The sequence below is a fragment of the Apus apus genome, chromosome 4 (assembly GCF_020740795.1).
Source record: "Apus apus isolate bApuApu2 chromosome 4, bApuApu2.pri.cur, whole genome shotgun sequence".
NCBI classification, from domain to species: Eukaryota; Metazoa; Chordata; class Aves; order Apodiformes; family Apodidae; genus Apus; species Apus apus.
The window spans coordinates 40668812-40692123 of record NC_067285.1 but is presented as its reverse complement, the minus strand read 5'-3'; the positions used below and the strand labels follow the sequence as shown (position 1 = coordinate 40692123).

Below are 23312 nucleotides of genomic sequence, written 5' to 3'. Positions count from 1 at the left end.
TTTACAGGAAGCATCAATATTGTGTAACAAAGCAGCACACACAGACACCCAAGCAGCCTGGGAACAGAAGAGTGCACAAACACCATCCCCTTTGGCATGACAGAGTTCCTTACATGCTCTGTAAATACATCCTTCTGAGCACCTGCCACAGCTCTTCCTGTGGAGGAAGTCCTGGAACACGTCACTAGTGTGCTGCACAGATCTGCTCAGTCTGCCCAGACAGACTCCCGTACTGTCTCCTGAACTGTCCACAGAAAAAATGTCAAAGCCAGGAAACATTCAGCCACCTTCAGCACAAAACCACCCTTTCTGCTCTGTGACTTCCTGACCTGCTCCCCGGGTTCATTTCAACTTTATTCACTACAGCATGCCCAAGAGCCTCATGCAGTACATAAAGCCCTGGACATCAATTATCTTGTGCACTGAGGCAGAACTGCCAAGAATAAAACAGAATAAATCTACATGGGTTTCCAAGACAGGAACAGCTTCTAACCACTCCAGGAGAAATAATGATAATAATAAAAAAAATTGCCAGATCTTTTATTTCTATTAGCAGCTCCTCCTTGTTTGCTTTTTTTGTGAACAATTGTATCAAAATACATTTGACTCAAAGAACTGTTGGAGGGTGTCCCATGAGAGGGAGAGTTAACAGCAGCTTTTCGTGGTTTAGCAAGGTAGTGACTCCAACAAGCAACAGAAGCTGTGTAAAAGAATGAATTTGTTCACAGACTAAAACAAATGAGCCACACAACTATTATCACTTACAAACATGCAAGCGTGTTCAGGGATACTTCTCTGACAGGAAGAGGGCTCAGTGACAGCTGTTCTCATGCTGTGCAGGCCCACAAAAGCCATAAATGAAACTTGCATTTCAGAGTTCCTTAATTAGTTTTGTTTGTACTCCAGCCCCCAATCTTTTATGGCATCAGAATCAGGCCTTTGACATGGGCTTTTTTATAGTACGTGCAGAAGCTAGTTTACTGGTGTTATGTTTTCATCCATTTGTTAAGTTTCCTTAATGCGGAGTAGTGTACCAGAATGGAGTGAGAAAGGGTTAAGCAGCTACACTGCATACACTCAAATAACTGGAGGGTTGAAACAAATGAACATGTGCAGGCAATTCAAAGACTTACATTAGAAAACAATAACAGGGATAAATTACACTCGCAGATCCCGAGCATGCAGCTCCCACTTGGTAGTCATTAGCATATTCATTCTGTCTGTTGCAGCAACAGGAACTGCACATCAAATAATACCCAAGAAAGACTCCCAAGGAAACACTGAGGGTACACACACAACACACACATCCACGTGTCATGGCACGCGTGGTCCTTCCCAACATGTCACATCATGCTGTGACTCCATGGTTAGGAACCTTGAACTGCCTTGATTTTTTAGAACTGCATCTGAAGAGCAAAGCAAAGTGGGCTAGAAGAAAGCAAAACTCCTGCTTTACTAGCCAAAGTGACTGTATTTGCTTTTAAAAGTGTACAGCTCTTTTAGGTAGACAAGCAGTGATTGACTGACTCTCTGCCAAGGCAAGAACAATGCCCTATCTCACCAGAAGCCTCCTGCAGCCATACATCCCTCACCCAAAGGAAATGCACAGGAAAACAGCATTCTTACCTGTACTGAGGAGGGTCAGGAAAAAAAATTAAAAATATATATATATATGTAAGAAATTATGTTTTAATTATTCTACATGTGTTATCACATTGAAGAATATCTTTTGATCTTTGCATTGGAGTTTGGCAGAGTGTCTCCTCTTAAGACAATAAATCCAAGGTGTTTCCACATGTATGGACACATATACATGTCAATGCAGGCAGAAATACTAACATATATATTTCCTAACACTAGGAAAAAGTCTTCTGTGAAAGCAGTGTATTTTCCTGCTTCTACTGTTTATAGGTTAGCTTACCCTGGGGTTTATCCAAGATATTCATCATCTCCACATTAGATTTCAGCAATAAAAGATAATGTGGGCTGCAAGCTTGGAATACCAGTTAAGCTTAGGCAGAAAAACTGTTGCAGATCAGCAGCTTCTCTAGCCAGCACAACACTATCTCCAGATAGGTTTGAGAAAGACATAAGAATAGAATGGCCATTTGAGCACTCCCTGCAGCCCAAATTTCTATAGAGAGCATCTGAAGAATAGTCATTCCCAAAACAAAGCAAAAACTCTTTCTAAAATAAACCATAGGGTTTTGATCTGTGATAAACTTCAGACAAAGCTAATACAGTTGACCTCTTAGAACTTTTCTTTTGCAACTTGAAGCATATACTAAACTTTTAAAGAGAGCTGTGATAATGAGCAGTTTATTTGCCCAGCTTCCTTCCATAAAACAGAAGTATTTAGATAGAAACAGTAAGGGATTCTACTAAGAATGCTGGAATGCTTAGTGGTAAACCTTATGTTATGGAGAAAAACAAGTGTTTGTTGCTAAATCAATTTGGTATTTCTGGCAGTCATTATACAGATACAACATGAGATACGTTTCTTTTCTGTGTACTCTTCCAAATCATGGTGTAATTATAAGCATGAAAAAGAAACAATCTTTGTGTCATTCAAGAGCTCGAGATGCTGTATTCATCCTGTCTGCCAAATATTAGTTGAGTTTCTGCCTGCAAGGCTTTCTAGTACCAGTAAGTATTAAAAAACAAGAGATGCCTTAGTAAGGGCAGGACTTATCTCCAAAGAAGACAGCTCACTATTAGCAGCATCCTGGCTCCTTGTCACTATTAGCCTTTTAAATATCAGCCTTCTGCCCTAGACACTGCTCTGCAGATAATCCTCCCTTCCCTGTGTTACACTGACCAGTGGTTGGGATATTATTCCTGTTCATGTTCTTATCATGCACCAATTTAGCTAAGGAAAGGGTGTGCATTCATATATGGGGGGAAAATTTTTAACTTAATGCACCTTCACTTCACCATCCTCCTTCACTGCAGGAGACACTGGGTGAGACCACCTGCCACCTTCTACAGCCCGAGGGTTCCACACCAAAGGGCACACACAGTCTGTGCTGCCCTGGCTGCATGCTCCCCATGGCCTCCTGCTTCCTTTCTTCAGGGCAGACAATGACTGAGTAGTAAGGAAAAAAAACCCAAAAGTGACTCATTTTCTAAGAGGGGACAACAAAACTTCCATAACAAGGACTAGAGAATGCTCTTTGACTACATAACAGGACCTAGTGACACTGATCAAAGCAGCAAGGAGGAAAGTCAGAACACCCGCTCAGTAACTCAGCAGCTCCTTTTCTCATGCCTGCACCACAGATCTGTGTTCTGCATTATTTAACACCTTAAGAACATCATCTTACCTCACAGAACTGGGAGGAGAAATATTATAAAAGCCCAAAGCATCAAGCTAATTTAATTTGGCCAGAATTAGTTTTCCCTGTCTTTAGGATTTTTATAAGACCATAGCGTGGTCAAGTCCTCACTTTTGCATTTCAGCACCTCCCAGATTTAAGCCTGATTTTCCACAGAGATGTTCAATTCAAACTTTGAATTGTCACAAAAGCAGATAAGCTTGTGACAGCAAAATAACATGATAGATACTTACTGCTGAGTCAGACTGTTCTGATTTCAGTTCCATTCCTTAAGGGGGTTGGCTGCATTGGGAAAGTAAACACTCGAAGCTCTCTCAGTCAACTCTCAACATTCAATTTTGACATGTTTATGCCAACATCACCATGGCATACCCAAGAGAAACAGATACCTGCAGGACTAGCTATTCAATAAACAGGGATGCTGCATTAAAGCATCTGAAAGCATCACTGCTTCTGTTTTCTCCTGATTTCCACAATGAGTTCATTCTAGATAATCTGCATCTGAAGGGGAAAATGTCACCACGTTTTTTAAAAAATTGCAGTCATGTGCATAGTTGGTCTCTGGGGACTTATTGCTGAAATCATTATTCTAAATATCTCCAAACAAAGCTTATCTCTCAGCCTTCCAGTAATAGCATATCAAGTGGAAAAATGCAAGCCTAGCAAAGCTTTTATTGCCCAATTAATCTGAGGTTGTTTACTTTGCAGAATAAAAGAGAATTATTAGTTGCACTCTCTGGAGCAAGCACTTAATACAGGCAGGAACTAGATAAAAAACATGAACTGCACAGCAATTACAGACAAAAATCAGTGCTGCTTTGAAAATGGAACTGCTCTGGAATCAACAGACCTCGTTCTAGTCCCTCACTGCTTTCCTTCTGACAAAGCTGGATCTTCTCTTGCAATGTATTAAAGTAACTCCTAGTGATAAGGAATAGAAATATTGTCAAACAGCTGAGTGTCAAAAATAGGTGGTATTTTAATTACCAAATAACGTGAATGACGTGGACATCAACAGAAAAGGTAATAAGCCCAAGTCTTGGCTTGAACATTGAATAGCAACAGAGACAGATTTAAAAACAACAACCAAAGTCTCAACTCCCCACCACACCCCCAAAAAAAACCCTAAACCCACAAGAAAAAAAAACAAACAACAAAACAAAATGGTGTTTCAAGAGGGCTGGCTTTCTGCATAAAACCCCAACACAACAGTATGACACAGAACTCACGGGAAGGATGGGGTGGTAGGCAAATTTCACTGGAATTTGAATCAAGAATGAAATTAATTTTAATAAGTGTCATGTTTAGGCACAAATGAAAACATTTTCAGAAGCTGTCTTGAGTTTTAAGTTCCTTTGATTTACAGAACCTTAAAAAAATCACCTTGCTTCATTACGTAGACAGGCCAGCTAGACTTTAAGGAAATGCATAAAGAACCCAAGTGTGCAAACAGCCAAATCCCTTTAGTTGTACTCACAAGATAAAAGACAAGGTTTAGAGGTTTCCTATTGTTGTAACCTAAACAGTTGATATTTGTCAACTTTTTAAGTTCAGGTTTTTTTCAATTCTAAACTCTTCCTCAAAGCAGAAAAAATATGCCACTATTCCCACTTCATTAGATACCTTTCTAAGCAATTGACTTTCCCTCTTAAAAGATGTTGTATTTCTAAACAGAAAGGGCTCAAGTCCTTGCCCACGAAGAGAGTTCAAGTTCCACACTTCTTTTACCTTCCTAGTCTAACAGCTCAGAAATTCATATAGAAGATAATGTTATCTGCCTGCAGCAGCTCCCATGACAGTGCACCATTAGCTGCCCATGGCATTCCTACAGTGCAGTCCCTCTGGCTCTCACCTCCTTAAGAAAGGATGTTTCTAGACTTACATAAATCTGTAGTTATGCTTAGTAGGATTTCCATCTGCTTATGTCAAGCACGTAAAACAAAAGAGCCTCAGTTTTAATTTGAGCCCTTAAGGGCAATTACGTCTATTATTCAAAACTGAATTCCTGCATCTCAGCTTTCATCCAGCTGGAAGCACACTGGAATACAACTGTTCTTTTTCTGGCCACTGGTGTTTTCTGCAGGTGTTGAATACAAGAGGACCCATGAACTGGCAACTGGGCTTCTGCTTTCTCCCTAACAGCAGGCTGGAAGTCATACCTTAGCATAGTATGATTTCCTGGGGCCAGCACAAAAACTTCAAACAGGTTCTGAAGCCAGACAATCCCACCCTATAGACATAGAAACTATTCTAAATACCAAGAGTCCCAAAATGCAAGACTCAAATAACCAAACTGCTCCTTGCAACATAGTATGGTCAGCCTACAGTAATGGTAGGAAAGCCCTTCCTCACGGCAAGGTTTTTCATCAACAGTGATGAAACTCACATTGTGCAAGGAATTTGCATGGAGAGAAAACAATCTCTGAATCCTTCAAACAGTCTGCTCCAACTGACCTATCCTGCAATTACTGTTTTGAACAATAATGTTTCAAACTCTTCAAGGGCCTCATCAAATCTGAAGAAACTCTATTGGCAACACACATCACATATATAGGTCATTTGTCTGTTCAAACTCAGGTGATGAAAGAAACCCACTGGACTTAAGTGGTCTGGTACCTCAATTAAGATCTCTCAAGTCCACTTGAGCCTTTCAAATACTTGAAGTGAAATGCACATCTAAAATGTTCTCCTGTCAGAAAAAGTTCACAGTTTCTAAAACACGTTTCCAACGTGACAAACACACATAATGACACCATCACAGCCCTCAAACAGGAACAAAGACTAAAGCCAGCCAGATACTCCCTCCCACTCACTCAAGGTGTTCAAAAGTTACCACCTCTCTGCCTGAAGATTCCTAGCCCATCTCAGTGTAAAGCAAAACAGGTCATCTTAAAAGATGAGCGTGGAAAAGCAACTTCTTGGCTTGCTTTAAGTTGGCTGCAAGAATACATTTCAACTATGATGCAAAGATCTCTTCTGACCCTCTCACACTTCCAAGGATCAATCATTTACCATGGTTTTGCATTCTATCCACTCTGGAGCAACCACACACCACTTTTGATCAACACTGAGAAACAGTCCCCAGGCAAATCCAAAACAAACATAATAAGGCCCCAACTCTTGGATCTGACAGGCCCTTTCCCTCACAACTGGCTGATGATGAAGGCTGGCATTTGTTTCTAATTAACAACATTCTTCCCGTTACAACATGTGTGGTACCATCAGCATTCCAAATGGTTTTGCAACCTTTCTGGCCCCTCCACTTACCACATTGGAGCCTTGAACTTACACAGCCAAAAATCAAGCTTGTGATAGTATCACAAGTTCTCAAGCTACAGTAACAAGTACCAAAACCATCTTTTTACTGTTCAGGTGCAGATGCAGAAGTGTGATTTCCTTGAAGGGAGGCAGGGAACTTGGCACAGGTAAATGTGTTTTCCTTCCCTACCTCTCTCCAGACCAAAAAAGGCCTGGGATAATTAAGCTTCAGAGCATACAGCACAATACCCCATTTTTTCACAAGGGACTTGAGGGCCAGGGGTTCTGGGAGCTGAGAAGATTTCATTGCTTTTTAAGCTTGCCATGGTGAAGATTTTGTTACCTGCAGGGACACACTCATATTGGAATATCTGCCATTGGCAGGAGATGAGCACTCAGAGCTTGAGGAACAGTCCAAGCACAGGATAAAAGCCTGGATTCCATCTTGGGAATCTAAACAAATAACTGAGACTCTCACCCACTCTCGCTGTTCCATGAAGCAGAACATGAGATTCCAGAACATAAATGCCTTCCAGGCTTTATCTGGAGGATGCTCAACTGGGAACAGCTGATTGCCATGGCATCCCAGTGTGAAAGGTGGAAGGGTGTGAGTAGTGAGAAGGGACAGGCTTCCAGGTAAAATGAAGCATGACAAATTCTTCCATCCTGAAGGATGGCACAAGGACTGTCACACTCACTTCCTCCCTCCTCAGCTTTTAAGAATGTGAACAACAGCTAGTTCCTCTCCAGGCCAGTCAGGACCTTTCGCTATATGCTAAGTTTTCCTCCTGAAATTTGCAAGAAACGAGAGAATTCCTCACCACTGGCTTTGCTAGTCTGTCTTTACACTCCAATCATTACTTCTGAGGACTCTAATGACAGTTTTCAGATCAAGAAAGATGATCTGGCACGTAGGGAGAACTGCAATCCTGAAGGAAAAAAGCCTCCATCATTCTGTAAATATGTGACATCTACTGAACATTAGAGGAACCTTTTTGAACCATCTCCAGCACAAACAACTTGGATAACTTCTGAGCAAGCTGTTTAACTGAAACTTGCTCCCCAGCATTTAATATTCCATGACTTGCCTATCTGTTCACTCCGGCAATAGAGAATTACATTTGTTACTTGTTTTTGTGAAAATGTTTCCCAATCGCCAGAAGTATCTTAGCTTTTTCTGAAAACATTAATTGTCCATCTTGAAAACTTGGAAATTAGGATTATTTGTCTCCCACTTTCCAGAGGCTTTGAATTACATTCAGTTGATCAGGACAAACTACTTTTTGCCCATGTGATTCATCACATGTCCTGCAAACAAGCTAACATGCATACAGACAAATAATAAGATAATTGATTTGAGTGTATTTTATCATGCTACAAGGTAAAGATAATAACTAGAAAACAAATATTGGAGATTAGTTTGAAAAAACCCTTCAATAAAATGGCTCAAACCACAACGCTTTGAATGCAGATGAAAAGGTTTGCTGAGTTGAGAAGTTTCTTTAGATTTACACCAGACTACGTGATCCTTAGCCTGCCCCTATCAATACTATGTGGAACAGAATTTAAGAGCATCATAATCTCTCTGAAGTACTTAACTCACCAGTCTAAGTATGAAATCAGATGAGAATCATTGGCTTAAATTCTAGTTTTCAGTCATTGCCTTTGATAATACTGCAGATTTATTTGTTATTTCCTACCATGGAACTATATAAAAGCAGATACATAGTTTTTATTATCTGGCATTCAAATCATGAGCGGGCAGTTAAGTCAAATGAGTCTACAAAGTTCTACTCTTTAAATAAAGGAACATAGGGATGTGTGCACTCACCTTAACCTGCACAAAAGTTAGGCACTTCACTTACACAGACTTTGTTAAGGATCCCTGTGAAAAGCAGAAGCACTACGGGGTAATTGTGTGCACCAAAAATTGATCAAAACCATCATGGTAACATTGATGAAAAGCCCTGATCCCCTCTTACAGACTCACACTGGGACTTCGACGTGTTCAAAAGCCTCTGGCAGGTCAACTCTGTAGCTTCAGGCTTGCAGCACACAGTGTCTTTCTGTTTGCTAGCTCTGCTATCACCCGTCCTCCCACAGCTGGCATGACACTGGCAACACAAAGCCCTGACGTCAGCAGAAACCCCATGTTTGTGTCCTCTCATTTGACACAAATGCAACTGCACAGTCCAGCTTGATCCAGACCATGCCTGTACTGCTGAGATCCAGCAATGTCTAGTCATAATATTATGAAATCATGGCCTAAACTATCCTAAATATACAAATTAAAGGGGCAAAAAAAGAATTTTAAAAAAAAGGGGATTAAGGGCATTTATTCTCTCTGCCCATTTTCATGTGGTGCAAATTCCCCTCTCTTTTAAGATAATACTAACTTGTGATCCCTCAAACTTCAAAAACAGACCAGCAACCCTCAACTTGTGAGAACTGCAGCTGCTGTTACTCTTAGCTTCAAAGGAAGGAGGAGCATTTTCTTTCCCATTCGAAATAAGTCAGATCAATTAAATACAGGTAGCCCAACAATAACAAGGGAAAAGAGAAAAGAGGAGTTTTCCTGCCAGCTGGCTGCACAAACAGATGGCTTTGCAAAGACAACTAGTCCTTAAGAGGGATTTGTCCCCACACCTGCCAATCCCTGTTTGGCATCCTCAGCCCCCAAAGAGGGAGCAGCTAGCAAGTTCTTGTCATTATTTTAAAGATCAGCAGCGTTAAACACTGGGTTACTTCAAAGGGACACAGCAATGAGGTGGAAAAGCAGTGGATGCTGCAAAAGGATGGGCTGATTAAGTTCTGAAACAGCATCAAGATGAAAGACAGAGGAAGAAAACCGTTTTGATCTGAGGCCTGCCTGCTTGCCCTACATTCTAGAGCCCTGAAAGCCCAACAACAACAATATGAACTACAGCTTGAGCACCCCCGTGTGTACAGAAGCATATTCAACAATACTTAAGCACTTTTTTCTTTCCAGAAACCACAGAAATGAAATGCTAAAAACGACACTTTGCCCTTGAAAAAACTCTTGCACTTCAAGGAATCCATCCTAGTCACTGGGCTTTGAATTGAGAATTTGCATTCCCCACTAAAACAACCACAAAGAAAACCCAGTGTACTGGCACAGGATCAAATTCTCTGGCAGACAACAGCACTATCCTCTGGTGCTCTGTAAATGGTGTTATATCTTATATTGACATTTGCATCTTGAACGTGACACTGACCAACTCGTCTTTCTTAGAGTATTTCAAGCTAAGAAGCAGAGGGAAGTTAAAAAGGAAACTCCTCCTTTCTAAAATCTCAAATCTTTTATTACGAGCGGGTTTTGTTAATTTACTTACAGTTTGTTTTTAGTAAAGCTGGAATGGGAAGCATGCAGAACAGACAGACAGAGAAAATAATCCACAGAACTCACACACAAAGGCCAGGCTGCCTTCAGTTCAGCACAGCAATCTTTCTGCTGCAAATGGATTCATGGGGATTTCAGAAATAAACAAGAAACAGTCAGATGGTAACTGATATACCAAAACAATTGTTCAGAGCATTTAATATAAATGCTTTTGACAGCTGACAAAGTAGCCCCACATTTAAGCTGGGGCAGTGATTATGTGTACCTTTCCCATGACAAGGATCTGCCAGCTCTTCAGTATACATGTGATCATCTGCATACAGAAATACATATTTATTAAAACCTATGGTGTATATGTATCTACATCTGTATGTAACTGTACTAAATAAGCTAGTTCTCTTTATGTCTATATGCCACATATTGCTTGCTCTGGCAGAGACATAATACCAAAGAAAACAAAACTGCTTCTTCCCCCAGAACCTAGGGCAACTCAGAGCTTAGAAGCAGCAGACTTGCAAGTGCAGTGAAAAGAACAGCAAATCTAACAAAGCCAATTTCATGTACCAAACACTTGGTGTCCTGACAGAGCTGTTAACCTGTCTGAAATATTTTTCAGCCATCAACTTCGGGACCCTTGAAATCCCAAGAAATGCCGTGTGGATTTTTTTACATGTCTGGTTTAAGGCCCTGCCTGGAAGCTGGAAGGGAACGATTAACCATGCTGAGACAGGTGCAAGGGACATTTTTCTCCTTCAGCTGCATGGAGCACCAGCTCCCCCTCCTGCCAGTTTACCAGCCAAAAATGCATTCTACCTTTGTGCATACTCTCTTTCTGGTACCTTCAGCTGAGACAGAATGAGAGTATGACATTGAGAAAGTTCTGCAATACCCTCTGAAAATCTAGAAACAATTTCCTACATCTGATTCAACCCTCAAAAAGGCTTTATCACATCAGTTCTGACTCCATGCCATGACCTCCTTACCTGTGGGTTTGGAGTTGAGTTGTTAGATGGATATTGCTAGAGAAGACACTTTTCACTGCCTCGTTTTACTTGCAGTTTCCCACGTGGAAGGTTTCTTAGGCACAGGAACATTCTGGCAGCATACAGATGCAGCTGTATCGTTGGTGTTCTGAGACTCGTAACCAGACAGTGAAAACATCTCCATGGATAAGCCTACCCAGAACTAGACAGAGCATCCAGATGTAGCCTCAAGAACTGCCAGGGAATAGCAACATCCCTTCACCTGCAGGCTGTACTCCTAACACAGCTCAGCAGAGTTGCTCCCCTCAACCAACAGGCACCTCAGGGAAACTCAGGACTTCACTCTCACCTCATCACCTTACCAGGCCATTGCTGGGACTTCTCAAAGACATACAGCAAGATTAGGATACCCACCTGCTTTTGTCCTGCCAACAGCTGGCTGCATAATTCTACAGTAAGAAAACAGGTCCAACTGCTACTGCTGTCATTCAATCCTAACAGGTAGGTCACAATCTGAAAAACCATATGGCAATATTAAATTCAAATAAAATGTATTAAGAAAATAGAACTTATGTGACTTTTTGAAAGCTTCTGAATCAAGTGTGAGAGAATGTATCATCCATTCCTTTAGCAAAAACACATCCACTACAAGTGAATGTGCAGTACCAGGACTGAAAATTAGGAACATTTAATTTCAAACTACATTTGACACAAACATCCCTGCCCTATCTACACACCAAACCTTGATAAACTCCTTGAACCCTATCTATTGCTCAGGGGTCCGGGAGATAGGAAACTAACAAGACTACAGATTCTTTCCACCACAACAATCACATTTGATTGTTGGCTTGCTACTGTTGTCTCCACCTGCCTGGTATTCCACCTTCTTCTCTCTTTCCAGTGATAAAACAGTTTTTACTAAGGATGAAAAAAACTGTTATTTTTAAAAGCACTTCCTATGATCAAAGAGCACTAACTAACTGTCAGAACATGAATCATCCTGACTCTGCACTATGACAGCCATCTGAGAGCAAAGAAAACAAGCAATGCTTTGCCCTCTACCCTGATTTCTGCCTCTCTAAGAAAACAGACAACTTATTATGGGACCCAACATGCACAGGCTTCTATGCAAAGGCCCATCAGGGTGCAGTGCCACAATGTGTGTCTGCTGGCTTACAGTGTACACCAAGAAAGAAGAGATGCAAATCTGAACCTGACAGGAAGTGCTTACATGTAATCACACTGTTTACATGAAAAAATATCCTTTAAGGTCCTTTAAGGCATAACGTAATTTAGGACTTGCATTAGAAAATATATTTTATAGACAGGTGAGTATTTTGTTTCTTACCATCATTCATTCTTTTTCAAGGTGCTACTTGCCTCATTTTAATTTAATTTACAATAAGCAGTTGCTACTTTATTTATGGAAAAAGAGATCAGGAAGAAACAGTCATTCAACAGGTGATCCCCAGAAACAACACAAGAATCTTGTCCTCTGAACTCTAAATCTAATGCACAAGAGACTTAACGATGACCCAGCTTACTATGCAGTGACAGGAAATCAGCTGTCAGAACTGCTCTGAGGATCCCCACATGAACTATCTGGACATGGATCAACTATACCAAATTACGTATCAATCTGCACCACTGCCTCAATTAAATAAACCAATAACCACAGCATCAGCACATTGAGCCTCATCACAAAACTAGGTTGCTGGCCTGTAGGTCAGGTCAGCTTCACTCCAAGAAGGCAGCCTCCATGAGTCACAGCTTTATTTAATACTCATCTCTGTAATTCCTTACAGTAGTTCAGGAGGCAAACCTCTATTACTGGACTATTTTAACTGCAAAACAACCACCCTTGAAATGAAATTTCCCAATAAATATACATTTGTGTTGAACAATCATTTGTTACAGTCAGATACTCAATACTTTATTTGGAAAACAGATATCATTCCAGCTGCAGCATTTTACAGTAAATAAGCACATCTCAATAAGCCACCATTACTTCATCACCCATGCAACACCTGTGGGACAGTTCCTCCGACAGCTGAAACCACATCATTTCTTAAAGCTGTATCTGGTGGTCAAGGCAGACACAATATCCCTGTAAGGAGTATCCGAGTCGGATTTGGTCCTCGGTATCAAACAGAGCCGCCGAAAGGCTGGGGAACGCAGCAGCAGGTTGTGCCCGAGGCCCACGGAGCTGGAGGCCAGCCAGTACAAGGCCATGGACTGCAACGAGACACGGACTGAGCTCAGCCCCTCTAGGTGCAACCACAACGTGACAGTTTTCGGCCACAACCACTCATTACTTCCCAGCATACCCAAAAAAGTAACTCATCTAAAACCGCTTCCCTCAATAACAACAACGGCTTCTATTTCAAAGGTATTTTTCACTCTTTCTCAACTCATCTGAGGAAAAAAAGTCACTTACGCTGAAGTTTGACAACAGCTCAGAAATTAATTAATAAACTTGCTGAAACTTCTGCATTTCAGACTGTATTAACCATGGCAAAAATATTCAGAAGTAGTACATGAGGTAAAAATGAGGAGTGTTTTAAGAAGACACTGGAAGATTTCCCTACCTAACAACTACACTGCTTTCCTTTTACAGTTAGCAAACACTGAGCAAATCTTTCTTTTTATGTCCCTATTTGAAACTTTCAGTTTTGAGCTGACAGAAAGATGCTATCCTGCTCTGAACGTCCTTCCAAGCCCCAAAAATGATGTTTGAAAAGAGTAAGTTTGCAGATTCTTCCCTCTTAGACAACAATATTCCAAATGGGTTAAGAATTTAAATATATACATAGAGAAAGCCCCTTATTTGTTTGATGGCACACTGGAATAGAGTGCATGGTCTATGAAATACCAGGTATGTGGCTGTTCTTTAGGCAGCAGGAAGATCCCAGGGTCACACATACTTACAGAGGGGACTGTTGCTGCAACAGGGATCATGACCACAGACACCACTCGAAAGAAATTCGTGGCAAGCTTCTGGAACCTGGAAACTTCCTTTTTTTGCGAATCAAAGATCTGAAAGGGGAGAAACCCAGTTATAAACAAGTTCTTTTTGAAACAACTAAAATGAGAAACAAAGGCAACTGTGGGGTTTCCTGTAACCCAGCACTCCTGTTCACCCATGACTTCACTTTGCCTGTGTGAAGTAATGTTTCAATTAACTTTGTTAACTGAAATTTCAAATAACTGTTTCAATTAACACACTGCTACAATCTTTCCTTTGACTTGTTTGATGTTTTATGTGCTCAGTCCTTTGTACAAAATACTCTACCAGCTTGGCAGAGTACCTGACCATCACTGCAATGTGATACAACTACACAGTCACTTTTGCACACCCAGAAGTCTCAGTGCTTCAGCCTGAAGCCAGTCCTTCAAGGATAGGCTGCCAACAGAAAACCGACCCAAAATGGTTGACAGAGAAGTGAACAAAAGCAGAATCAGGTCTACAGTCACACACTGGACTGTTTTCCTCTAAGACAGTCTCAGTCCACATGACATAGAAGGAACTGGAGTAAGAGTCAAACCCAGGTCAGAGTTTAATGAGAACACCTAACAGAAAAGTCAAAAAGAAAAACACCTCCATTAAATAACCCCTCAAAAAGAGAAACAAGACTTTTTTTTCTCTTTGTTTCTGTTTATGCTGATTAATCTTCCCAGCAATCTGGATTTTCAATTTATTAAGACCACATAATATTTTTAGTTTTGACCACAAGGCAGTAACAAATTAGTGGGGGGAAATCAAACATAAAAACCCCACATGTGCTTTTGGATGCTTAACACCCAGGAAGCTTGTTAGAACAAAGAAAAATTCAGTGTCAAGACTAAATTTTACTGAGGCTCAAGCAGAGCAAATAAAGTACCTGAAACACGTCACACCAGAATCTGTATCTCTAAACAAGACACTCATACATTAAAATGCAAAAAACAATTAAGTTATTTTTAAGCTCTGCATTTAAAGCAGTAATCATCTGAAGCTACCGTTATGCTACCATGTTTTATAACTGGGTAAGATTATCTCACAGTTCTATAAAAAGTATTAGCCTTTTTTTGCAACTGTGTTATTTATCCCACCAACATACCTCCACGATCAGCAAATTCACCAGCCCAAGCAAAACTGGCAAAATCCAGGTAGAATCTGGTGCCGTGAGGTCTGTAAACCACAACGCTCCTCCTGCTGAAAACTGCTCTTGAACTACACAAACAGGTCAAAGAAAACAGGGAGTTAAGTAGGAATTACTACCTCAAGTTATCCAGAACCGCACTGGGTGTGACAATCAAGTGATCCTAGTTTCTAGGCACACTGGATCTGTAGGATCAAGGCTACTAAAGCAGAAATCTTTGGCAACTGAAGGAAAACTGACAGCTGAGAGGGTGTCAGTTCAGATGAATTACCTCCTGAGCAGGTGGCACCAACGCTGCAGTTGCGCAAAGCGAGGGACACGCAAACCCACATGGGAATCTGTACCCACACCAGGAGAGTGGCTTTGAAGGGATGGCAGTTGTCCCGGATGTACAGCTCCGTGATAATCCTCCGTAGGTTTTTCTTGAAGTGAAAACTTTGGGAAAGAGAAGCAAAGCAACCTCTCAGAATTCCTGAGTACTTCTCAGATGATGAAATAGTACTTCTAGAGGCTGCGCACGGCAAATTGGAAAACACGAAGATCTTTCCTCTCTAAACACACCTCTCTTTTGCCAATCCTTTCCCTCCCAGTTTTTAGACCTGTGGCAATAAGCACCATTCCACAGCAAAATTTCCCCTTGTCTTTGGCTGCTACTTGTCTGATGTTTTAACTCTGTGATGCCTTTTTTCCTGAATTAGGCTGCAACTTCCTCAATACAGAGGCAATCAGCCTGTTCCACGACCCTCAGTATCCCAGTTTACATACACTGCTGAACAGGGTGCAGTCCTACACTAACAAATCAGTGGGAACACAAGCACTCAAGCCTCAAGTCCCTGCAATACTTAGGGACAATAACAGCTGAGGAAACCTCAGCCACAAGCAGACAACAAAACCACACCTGGATTTGGCCCTGTAATCATAAACCTATCACAAGTTCAGAGCTTTGAAAGTGATACATTCTGAAGGGCAATATAATCAATACAAAGGAATCATGGAAGTGATAAGAAAATCTAAGCTTTGGGAAAGGGCAGAACCTTGCTCTAAGACTGCTGTTTGTTAGACTCGCCATTCCAAGAATGGATGTGTAAAGCACTTACAACAGCCATCTTACCTGGCCACCTTTTCAGACCAGCCCACTTGCTTTCCACGAACAGACACTTCATAGCGAAGACGCTCAGCTGCTTTTTTAATCTCAGGCTGCAAGTTTTCTAACTAGCTAAAGAAAAGGAAAATGTTTATGCACAGTTACACGTAACATCCACTTCATCTCCCCACCTGATCCTGTACAGACATTAAAAATGGCTGAGAAGGACAAGGCACACTCCCCTTAACATCTTTACACAAAGTAGCTGTGTGAGGACACTAGTAAGAAGTATTTACAGTAACAGTGAAAGATACTGTCATGCTAATAAATTAAATAAATACACAATCTGATTTTACATTTTCTTGTTAATAAGCATCTTTTTGTCTTCATTCAGCAACTGTGACAGGCTACTTTACTTAAAACAAAACAACCCACAACTTTAATGCCACCTCAAAAAAGATTTAAAGCCCAGCAGGACACACCACAGTCCCTGAAGTCACTTATACTGAGGAGTTAAAAACAGATCCCACCTTGCAAGAGCATTAATACAATATTCACTTTTGCAATCAAATGAAAAGTAAAAATGAACTAATATCACTGCAAAAACCAAAACAAAGCCAAAAACCCCTGCCCCAAACATGCTACGATAAAATATTTAAATTATGCAAATTAAACTGCAAATTAATTAAAATCTGCAGTAATACTGAGTCATGGTCACTGAAGAACCTAGTCCAAAAAACACACCTGTGCTGACCAGTCTGACCCTCACCCAGGTGAAGAAAAAAAATCCAACTGATTCCAAATCAGACCCAAGTCCTGGCAGCTGTGAAGCACCAGCCTGAAGTCCCCCTTAGTGAAGAAACAGCACAGAGAAGGACAAACACCCCACTTCAGACTGCAGGACTGTAAAGGCTCCTTCACTGCTGCAGGCACAGCACAGAACCTCTTTAGTAACTTCAGCTGTTTGCCTTGCTTTTGAAGAAAAACAGGTACTTAGAAACTACTGAAGGCTAGCTGAACTTTTATTGGAGCAGCCAAGTTAAGACAGCAAAGGACAGGAAGCACCTTGTAGACACACCAGTTGCCCCTCACACTAGAACAACTCCATATCCATGTATTTATACGTAAGGAAGCACATTCCTCATTTGTTTTATTTAGACTTCACGTGCCCAAGAAAGACCTAACGTGGGTCTGCACCTGCAGAAAAGCCTCCCATGAACTGCTGTTTGCTCCTCCAACACGCAGCAGCCCTGGTGAAGGGGAATCACAGAATGTTTGGAGTTGGAAGGGAGCTTCAAGATCACCTAGTTCCAACCCCCCTGCATGGGCAGGGACACCTCCCACCAGACCAGGTTGCTCCAAGCCCCATCCAACCTGCCCTTCAACACTGCCAGGGATGGGGCAGCCACAGCTTCCCTGGGCAACCTGGGTCAGGCTCTCACCACCCTCACAGGGAAGAATTTCCTCCTCATGTCTCACCTCAATCTCCCCTCTTCCAGTTTTAATCCCTTCCCCCTTGTCCTCTCCCTCCCTGCCCTTGTCCCAAGCCCCTCCCCAGCTTTCCTGGAGCCCCTTCAGGCCCTGGAAGGTGCTCTAAGGTCTCCCTGGAGCCTTCTCTTCTCCAGGCTGAACACCCCAGCTCTCCCGGCCTGTCCTCACCGGGGAGCGGCTCCAGGAGCCCCGCGGCCGCCACACGCTGTGCCGCAAGGCCCCAGCGAAGGCCACCCCGCCCCTTTCCCCCGCACGGCACGGCAGGCACCGCCGCAAAGCCCCCACCCCCTCTCCCCACAGCGCCCTCCGGCCGCCCCGTCCCCCTCCAGAGACCCACCGCGGCCAGGAGGCGGCCCTGCCGGGCGGCCAGCGGCAGGGTGACGGCGGTGCGCAGCAGGGCGGCGCCGCAGACGATGGCGGCCCACCACGGCAGCCCAGCGGCCTCCTGCAGGGCCGCCAGCCCGTCCTCCGCCCAGCGGACCGGCGCCGCCTGCGCCAGCCGCTCGTACCAAGCGGCGGGGCCGCCGCTCCCCGCCAAGGCCGCCGCCGCCAGCCGGGCGGGAGGAGCGGCCGCCCCGCAGCCCCGCGCCCAGCGCCACATGCCCCGCGCCCGCCCCGCGCATGCGCCGCCCGCCGGGGCGAGGGCAAGAGGGGCGGGGCCGCCGCCCGCGCAGCCGCGGTTCATCACGGCCGGGCGGGGAGCGGCGGGGCTGGGGGGGCGGGGGCTGCTTGTCTCGGGGAGAGCCCCCTGGGGTGACCCCTGCGCGAAGTGAAACGGAGCGTTGCTTGACATTCCAGCGTTAGAAACGTAGCGTCCGGTTTGGTTCATTCATATATATATATATACACACACCCTAGTGTTAGGAACATACAGTTTGTTTGAGAGAAGTGAGATCTCTGCACGTTCCAATGACACCCGGAGTGGTTTATGGGCCAAGAAACCGAGGGACTTCACTGGGCTCCATCTGGGGGATCCCAACACGGAGCAGGATTGATGGCCAAGATCAGACCCAACGAAGCCACTTCTGTCCTGCTCCTCGGGGAAGGATGGCACCAGTGGGTGCAGAGCGTTGTGGTGATTGGGAAGGCAGCCAAGGGGGCAAGGAAGGTCAGAATTAGACCTTAAAAGGTAAAAAGCACCTGCTGGAATGGGATGTGTCAACAGGGGTGGGAAACTTCTAGGATGGGCTGTAAACCCTGGAGTGCCCAGCCCGTGGGGAAAGAGGGGAGGGAACTTTGGGAATAGGGAATATAAACCGTTATTCACTTTGCTATGGGTGTGCCTGCTTGTTTAGGTCACCCACTCTTGCAGGAATGTAAATACCCTGTGCTTGGCTGAGGGATCCGTGTGGGCCTGTTCGCTGGCACGACAGACGTTTCTCACGTGGCTCAGGCAGCTTCACCCAGCGACCCTGAGCACAGCGCACCCACCTCTCACCGTAGCTTTGTTCCTCTGTCCTAAATAAAAAAAAGAACCTCCCAGGCCCCTGAAGAGTGATGGTCCTTTTTTTTTATTGGTCAAACAAAAACCATTACAGTTGAAGAATTTTTAAAAAAAATGTAACGGAGAAAGAAAGAAAGAAAAAATAATAAAAAACGTTCCTGGTACAGACTTCCAAAAAAACCCCCCAGGATTCCAGGCAGCAGATTTTTCTAGTCCACAAGGTACAGGTAAGAAATCTCTTTTGACCCACGGAATTCATGATTGTAATAAATATTAAGCAGTATTTCTCAGCAGGATTATTTTGGAACAAGAATGCAAAAATAATCCTATGTAGGACTGAAGCATTCAGCAAAAAATGCTAGAGGGCTAAAGGGGCATCAACGAGACTAGAAGGACATTATTTCCCACTCACAGTAAGGTGCTGAAATGGAGTTTTAATAACGTTTCTTAGCGGTTCTTCAGTTTGGTACCCAGTTTGCTATAACAAGCTCTTTACACAACATGTTTCAGGTGATCAGATAGCTGGAAAAAGGAGCTAACTTTTATTCAGAGCATCACCTAAGGGCACATAAATGGACACTGGTATGCACAGACCATCTTGACACCTCAGCATTAACACTTTTAAAAGGCAGTAGGTTTCTTTGGACACAAAAAAGTGATTTTTTTTTCTTCTGGCTTTCAAACGAGTACCGTAATAGGTACTAAATAGCACTACTTAAATTCCAGCCTTAGCTCATCCAGGATATTTCCTCCCCAGGTTTTCTCTCTCTGGATATTAACTTACAACAGAAAGGTTGACTCCAAGTGACAGGGCAAGGAAAAAACACCCTTTCCTTCAGCCTCCCTCCGTGCAGAATAACCAGCAACACATGATGCTGGCCCTGCACAAAAATAGATTGGACTTGGAGATCTACTTTAAACCCCACATACACAAACTGTAGGGCATCCTGACCAGAGCTGTGTGTCCCAGCTGACTGAGCCCTGCCTCACAGGACCTCTGAGACTTTGCATCCACGTACTGCTGTTTACTCCAACCCAACTCAAGTGCAGAAGGCCACAGCTCCTGTTTGTAAGGAAATGCTCACTTGGACTTTTCCAAATAAGCTTTCATGAGGCAGTGACCCAGCTGGAAGCAAGACACCATAGAACAAAGCCTCTTATTCTGAGCTCAGCCTACCTTTGGAGCTGGTGTTCACTGGGGAAGCTCTGCTAAAGCTGCAAGTTGAGTTTCATTCTTGAACTAAGACACGCTGAGGATTTATGTTCTGACATGACTTTTGCAGGCCAGGGAAGGAACCAGAGGAACAGAAGCTCTGAACACAACAGACCTTGCTGGATCAACCCAACTCTTAAGAATACTTCTTAACAGATGCTGCAGCATGATACATTTTACCCAGTTTACTGGGGAAACGGGAGTTCAGCGTGGAGATGACGCTGAATGTGCCAAAAAGGCTGTTTTCTCAGATGCTTTTTGCTGAAAAGCCTTTCACAGAAGGAAAATGGAAGCTCTTACTATCTGGTGGTAACTGATGTACACCTTCTCAAAGGCATCCAACACACATTTGGACAAAGCCCTCTGATAATGCCCAGTTGTTGTTTTGGTTGTTTTGTTTTGTTGTTGTTGTTTTTATAGTGTACTTAAATTACACAAGTAGAAAAGTTATGCTTATTAATAGTTTAATGTATGAAGGAAACATCCAGATTTCTGAATATGAAGGTACATATCTCACATTAATTTAAGTCTACATAAAGTAGAGCCTCTATACTGACATATTGAAATTTACTTTCTGCTTAGCCATTTGTTATGTAAACAATTGTACATTTATTTGCCATTCTAAAACTTCAGGATCAAGTTTACATAATTTTGCTAAATTTCTGTGTTTGCTCAGAAGCAGTTTACAGTACTAAAACCAACCAGCCAAAGAACAGCTTCAACAGAAAGTTATGTCAAAAAAAAAATAAAAATAAAAGGAAAGGAAAGAATAAAGGCTAACTAAGTTGAAACGTATGATGGTGGGGAATGGGCGGTCACAATGTTCACAGAAAAAGGTCAGTTAGTAAGTTCTTCTGCAAAAAGCCTACACACTTCAGTCAAGCACATCAGTAGAATGATCTGGGAGCACATAAACTGTTTCTGCCATTTGTGTTTTCCTCTGCAAAAAAAGGAATCTCAAGGCTAGCAAGTTGATCCCACTCAGCCAAGTTGGTTCATATGCACGCTGTTCATGTGAGGTGTCCAAGTTCCAGTCCACACCTGAAAGAGGAAGATTCATTTTACACCACGTTTCAAAACAGTTCAGAAGTCAAAATAACAATGCAGTGCTTAGGGCTTTTTTTTTTTTTTTTTTTCCCCCAAGGAAAAGCCCAACCTCAGACAACACAGCAATGCAGCAAACTGAGCTCCTTTCAGCACTTGTTTTATCCTGCTGTTACTCAGGTGAGAAAAGATAGAAATGGGGTTTTAATCTTTCTTCCTGTACTTTTTCACCCTGGCCAGAGGGTCCATATTCCTCCTCCTTTCTAACTAGAGCAAACCCCCACTTTCACCCAGCCCGACTGCTTTCCTTCGCAGCAAAATCAAAGATAGCAATCACTGCTATTTATGCCCACTAGTTCCTCCATCCTAGCAACAATGATCTAATCAGCATACTACTGTTCCACTGGAAAAAGGTGTCTCTTCAGACCCAGGGAAGTAAGGACTCCCTCTACATATGCCAGGTTTGCTGCCAAGGAGAGTTAACAGTACTCTGTATATATGCCAAATGATTTGCAAGGAGAGTGCCTGAAGACCTCCAGCTTGCAGAGCAAGTGACTCTCTTTCCTCTTTACCTTACCAAGTTCAGACAATCAAAAACATGATCGGCACCTTGAATTACTGTCACAGCCCAGTGCATACCCACACCCTCAGCTCTGTGGAAACCCAATTGTAACAAAGCAAAGCCTTCTATGGGGGACAAAGTTTTCTCACTAAGTCAGAAGTCACCTTGTAATGGTCATGAGCCATTTCTGAGCAATACATGGAACCGTGGCCAAATAACAGACCTCTTCCTTGGCATACCTAAGGTCTGCCAGAGCTGGGAGCTGCTGCTTCCACCTTGGGTCACTCCCAAGAAAATTAGGTCCAGAAATATCTTCGTTTAGTAACACTATAACAGAGCTCCCTGTATAACTAAAAATAAACACAGGGAGAGCTACTGCTGATCCATTATAATATTAGTTGCTGGCTGAGGAAGAACAAAAGGCTTAGGAGAACATAATCCCTATATCTAAATTATATTTAGTGGACAAGCCTATAACCCAGGCAGGAACAGAGAAGCAGACAGACAAGCTACCTACTCTCTTCCTACATGATCTCCTAACACAGTGAAGACTTCACCCCCTTCAGAGCCCAGCCACAATCCTCTAGACCTAACACTGTCTGTCTTTTTTGGGGAAGGGAAAGCTTATATGACAGCAAAAGAAGGGCTTTTCTGACAGAAGCAAGTTGATGGTGTTTTCCCAAATGCAGAACAGCACAGACAGAAATCATGATCATGTTGAGTAAAACACGCTTTTCTATCCACACTTGCCTAGAGCACATAATCAAAAAAGCTGATCTGCAGTAATTAACCAGGTGTCTACTTCGACTGAATAGGCAGCTTCTCTAAGCTCATCTGGCAGCAAGCTTCCCAGTTCTCAAGCACAAGTATGTTCACACAAGTAACAGCAGCACACTCCTGTGAGCTGCATTAACTTAGTGAGGTTGACTTTTTTCTTGGGACAACTCAGGCTTAATTTTGGAGCTATGGCCAATGTTTAGAAGTTGTCAGTAGGCAGGTACAACACTGAGTGCTATATTGAGTAGGGGGGGGGCTGTATCAGCTCCTTAGACACTAGCAAAAAAGAAGAGACACTACACTACTTGAATGCTTTCTAACAGCTAGGATGTTCACCAGACTGTTAAAGTTAAAACAAAATAGCAAATACAGAAATGGAAAGATTACCGTCTGAGGCCCGTTGTTTTCTGTGGAATTTGAAACCATCTTTATCAGCGAGTTCCAAGATGGGTCAGCAGCATGAGGCCCATTAAATATAGGCCCTCCAGTACCATCTGTGATGGGGGCTACGGGAGGAATCATTGCATTCCCATACACAGAGAAAGGCATACCCTTAGAGGGAGGAAAAAAACCCAAGAATCAGCGTGCATTCATGAACAGTGCTACTATTGCACCTAC

The 23312-nt window shown here is 42.9% G+C and overlaps 2 protein-coding genes across 5 annotated transcripts in view; both read right to left on the bottom strand.

The window, feature by feature from the left end:
- Positions 1-12844: 12844 nt before the first annotated feature.
- On the bottom strand, positions 12845-18285 carry LOC127384412 (cytochrome c oxidase assembly protein COX18, mitochondrial). The gene is made up of 6 exons (XM_051618756.1): positions 17992-18285; positions 16191-16291; positions 15351-15514; positions 15038-15150; positions 13866-13973; positions 12845-13172 (listed from the first exon to the last, which is right to left on the bottom strand). The coding sequence occupies exons 1-6, from the start codon at positions 18253-18255 to the stop codon at positions 12999-13001; spliced, it is 924 nt and encodes a 307-aa protein (XP_051474716.1). The 5' UTR covers positions 18256-18285; the 3' UTR covers positions 12845-12998.
- Positions 18286-20758: 2473 nt separating this feature from the next.
- The window catches only part of ANKRD17 (ankyrin repeat domain 17), a 90213-nt gene continuing 87659 nt past the window's right edge, over positions 20759-23312 (bottom strand). For all 4 annotated transcript variants that reach the window (XM_051620149.1, XM_051620150.1, XM_051620152.1 and 1 more), the window contains 2 exons: positions 23082-23246; positions 20759-21352 (listed from right to left, as the gene is read on the bottom strand). In XM_051620149.1, the coding sequence (XP_051476109.1) occupies positions 21293-21352; positions 23082-23246 (225 nt within the window). In that variant the 3' untranslated portion in view covers positions 20759-21292. The remainder of the gene's footprint in view (positions 21353-23081; positions 23247-23312) is intronic.

Excerpts from the sequence above, each read along its gene's own strand:
- LOC127384412 (XM_051618756.1), bottom strand. The coding sequence starts at position 18,255 with ATGTGGCGCTGGGCGCGGGGCTGCGGGGCGGCCGCTCCTCCCGCCCGG. Across the intron at positions 16,292-17,991 it reads AGGGCCGCCTCCTGGCCGCG|TTAGAAAACTTGCAGCCTGA; the intron begins GTGGGTCTCTGG and ends TTCTTTAGCTAG. Across the intron at positions 13,173-13,865 it reads TTGCAGCAACAGTCCCCTCT|TCCATGGCCTTGTACTGGCT; the intron begins GTAAGTATGTGT and ends GTCTCGTTGCAG.